Genomic DNA, 2359 nt, shown 5'->3' with positions numbered 1-2359 from the left:
ACACACACACACACACACACACACACACACACACACACACACACCCCTTCTTTCATACACAAAACACCCTCTTCGTTTCAGTAAGAAGTCAGGAAATAATACATTTGTTGTTCTTCTTTCTAGTTACTTTATAAAGAACATAACAAAGGACTCAGCTATGAATATTGGATGCCAGATAATTCTTCACAAAATAAATATCCAACTCATCCACCAATCACGAGGAAAAACGGTTTGAAAGACCTTCGAAACCATCGAGAACGTACACAGTCACAGATGATAAAAAATATACACTCAAGAATCAAGCAATTTTATAGAACATCTTCGCCAAGAAATGCTAACACTCAGTTCGATAGAAGACCATTACCGAACTCAGCAAAAGTCAAAAATCACAATTTGAAAAAAGCAGCCAAGAGGTCTTTCAATGATGGAAGGAAAATTGGTCAGAAATCAAACACTTACCATTCAAGAAGCAATCACAAGACAGGTAAGGAAACAAATTCTAGTCAGTTGTTAGATTGGTGAGGATTTTATACAAAAGAAACGAGTATATATGCTTTACAGTATATACAAGACAGAGGGATTTATATTATATATAGAACAGTTCTCCATCGATGCAGTGGTCTATGAAAAACAGTTGTAAGATATTGACTGTTGTTGGTATTTACACTTTAGGCACTTAAGGTAATTATTGAACAGAGCTAGGAAAAAAAGCATTTGACCTGTGTCCATCTTGCCTAGTTTTCAGGAAGAGTGTATCTAGGACTAAATTATTCGATATGCTCTTGCTTTATTTTTAAAGATTGTTTGCGATGATATACACTTAGCTGACTATCTATCTATTCGAATACCTGTCCAGAGGCTCTGTCGTTGGATCATAGATCATGTGCTTTAGTTTAGAATATCTGTTTAATACATAAAGTCACACACACTCATATGCATAAATAGATATTGCTAACTTTATTCATAAACTGTTTTCACTTGTATATAAACAAGATATATACATACTATATATTTACTTTATATTTACACATACATATACACTCATTATTTATATACATATTTACAGTTAGTTACACATATAAAGAACTCGATGCCAATTTACTGAGTATGCAGAATGTATTCAATAATTTCTTACAAAACACAGATTCTTATCTCTGTTCAGGGCGTTCTTCAACGATATGACATTTCTGTACGAAAGGTTTTAAATAACCAAAATAAATTCTATTTTGTTGGAATTCACTGAATAAATCTTGAATACATTGCATTTAACATCATGTTGGTTTGCTAGTCGAATGTTTAATGCACCCCCCCCCCACATATATATATATATATTTATATTGATAACATCATAAGAACTTAGAAACATCGAGAATATGAAGTAATTCTTGTATTTTTCTTTTCTTTTTTTTTTGTTATACGGTGAAACTTCCGGTCACGCGTCTTGAGAAGACGCATAGCTTAGTGGTTAGGGTATTCGACTCACGATCGTAAGATTATGAATTCAATATCGAGCGACACGTTGTGTGCTTGAGCAAGAAACTTTATTTCATATTGCTCCAGTCCACTCAACTGGTAAAAATGAGTAGTACCTGTAATTCAAAGAGCCAGGTTTAAAATATTCTGTCTCACCCTGAATCTCTCTGAGAACTGTTTTAAGGGTACGCGTATCTGTGCAGTGCTCAGCCACTTGTACGTTAATTTCATGAGCAGGCTGTTTCTTTGGTCCGATCAACTGGAACATTCATCGTCGTAACCGACGGAGTACCTGTTAAGACGGTGAAATTCGAAACACAAATAATACTATGTAAATATTACGTTAAAATACAGCTTCCGATACAAAAATCGAGGGATACATGTGAGACTCTAATCCACATCTTCTGTAAACAAGATAGACGTTTTTACTTTAGACCAAAGCTCTTCGAATTTCGCTATCCATTTTAGAAACTTTACTGTTACCAATAGTAGAACGTCTGAGGTGTTTATAGGAGATGACGGTTCAAGTTCAACATGTAGCCTACGACTTTTTCTACCCTGGGGGTATTTTTACACAATGTCTACATTGCGGTTTTAACTGCTTCGTTTTCCACCGTTCCAAACAATAGAATTATTTCACGTTCTTTCGAAGTTTGTAAACCTTATCATTTCAACAACATACAATTCTTGTTGGTAAGGATAGTGATTCTAATATGGATAGAGAAATGCAAAGAATTGCTTTGGTCCAATGGTAGAAATGAGAGCTCGAGTCCCGCGAGCAACTTTCGACTCCTTCCATCCAAAGGAGCTATTGTTTATAGCTTTACCTGTTTCGAGTCTCAGTGTTCCACAAACAAATTGTGTGTGTGTGTGTGTCTGTGTGTGT

General features: G+C 35.1%; 1 protein-coding gene across 1 annotated transcript in view; it reads left to right on the top strand.

The window, feature by feature from the left end:
- LOC106869371 (ADAMTS-like protein 2) overlaps positions 1-2359 on the top strand; it is a 147675-nt gene that overhangs the window by 108588 nt on the left and 36728 nt on the right. The window contains exon 8 of the mRNA XM_014915094.2: positions 124-484. Within this exon, the coding sequence (XP_014770580.1) occupies positions 124-484 (361 nt within the window). The remainder of the gene's footprint in view (positions 1-123; positions 485-2359) is intronic.

This window comes from Octopus bimaculoides, chromosome 2, assembly GCF_001194135.2.
Source record: "Octopus bimaculoides isolate UCB-OBI-ISO-001 chromosome 2, ASM119413v2, whole genome shotgun sequence".
Classification (NCBI taxonomy): Eukaryota; Metazoa; Mollusca; class Cephalopoda; order Octopoda; family Octopodidae; genus Octopus; species Octopus bimaculoides.
This window is presented reverse-complemented; position numbering and strand designations above follow the sequence as displayed.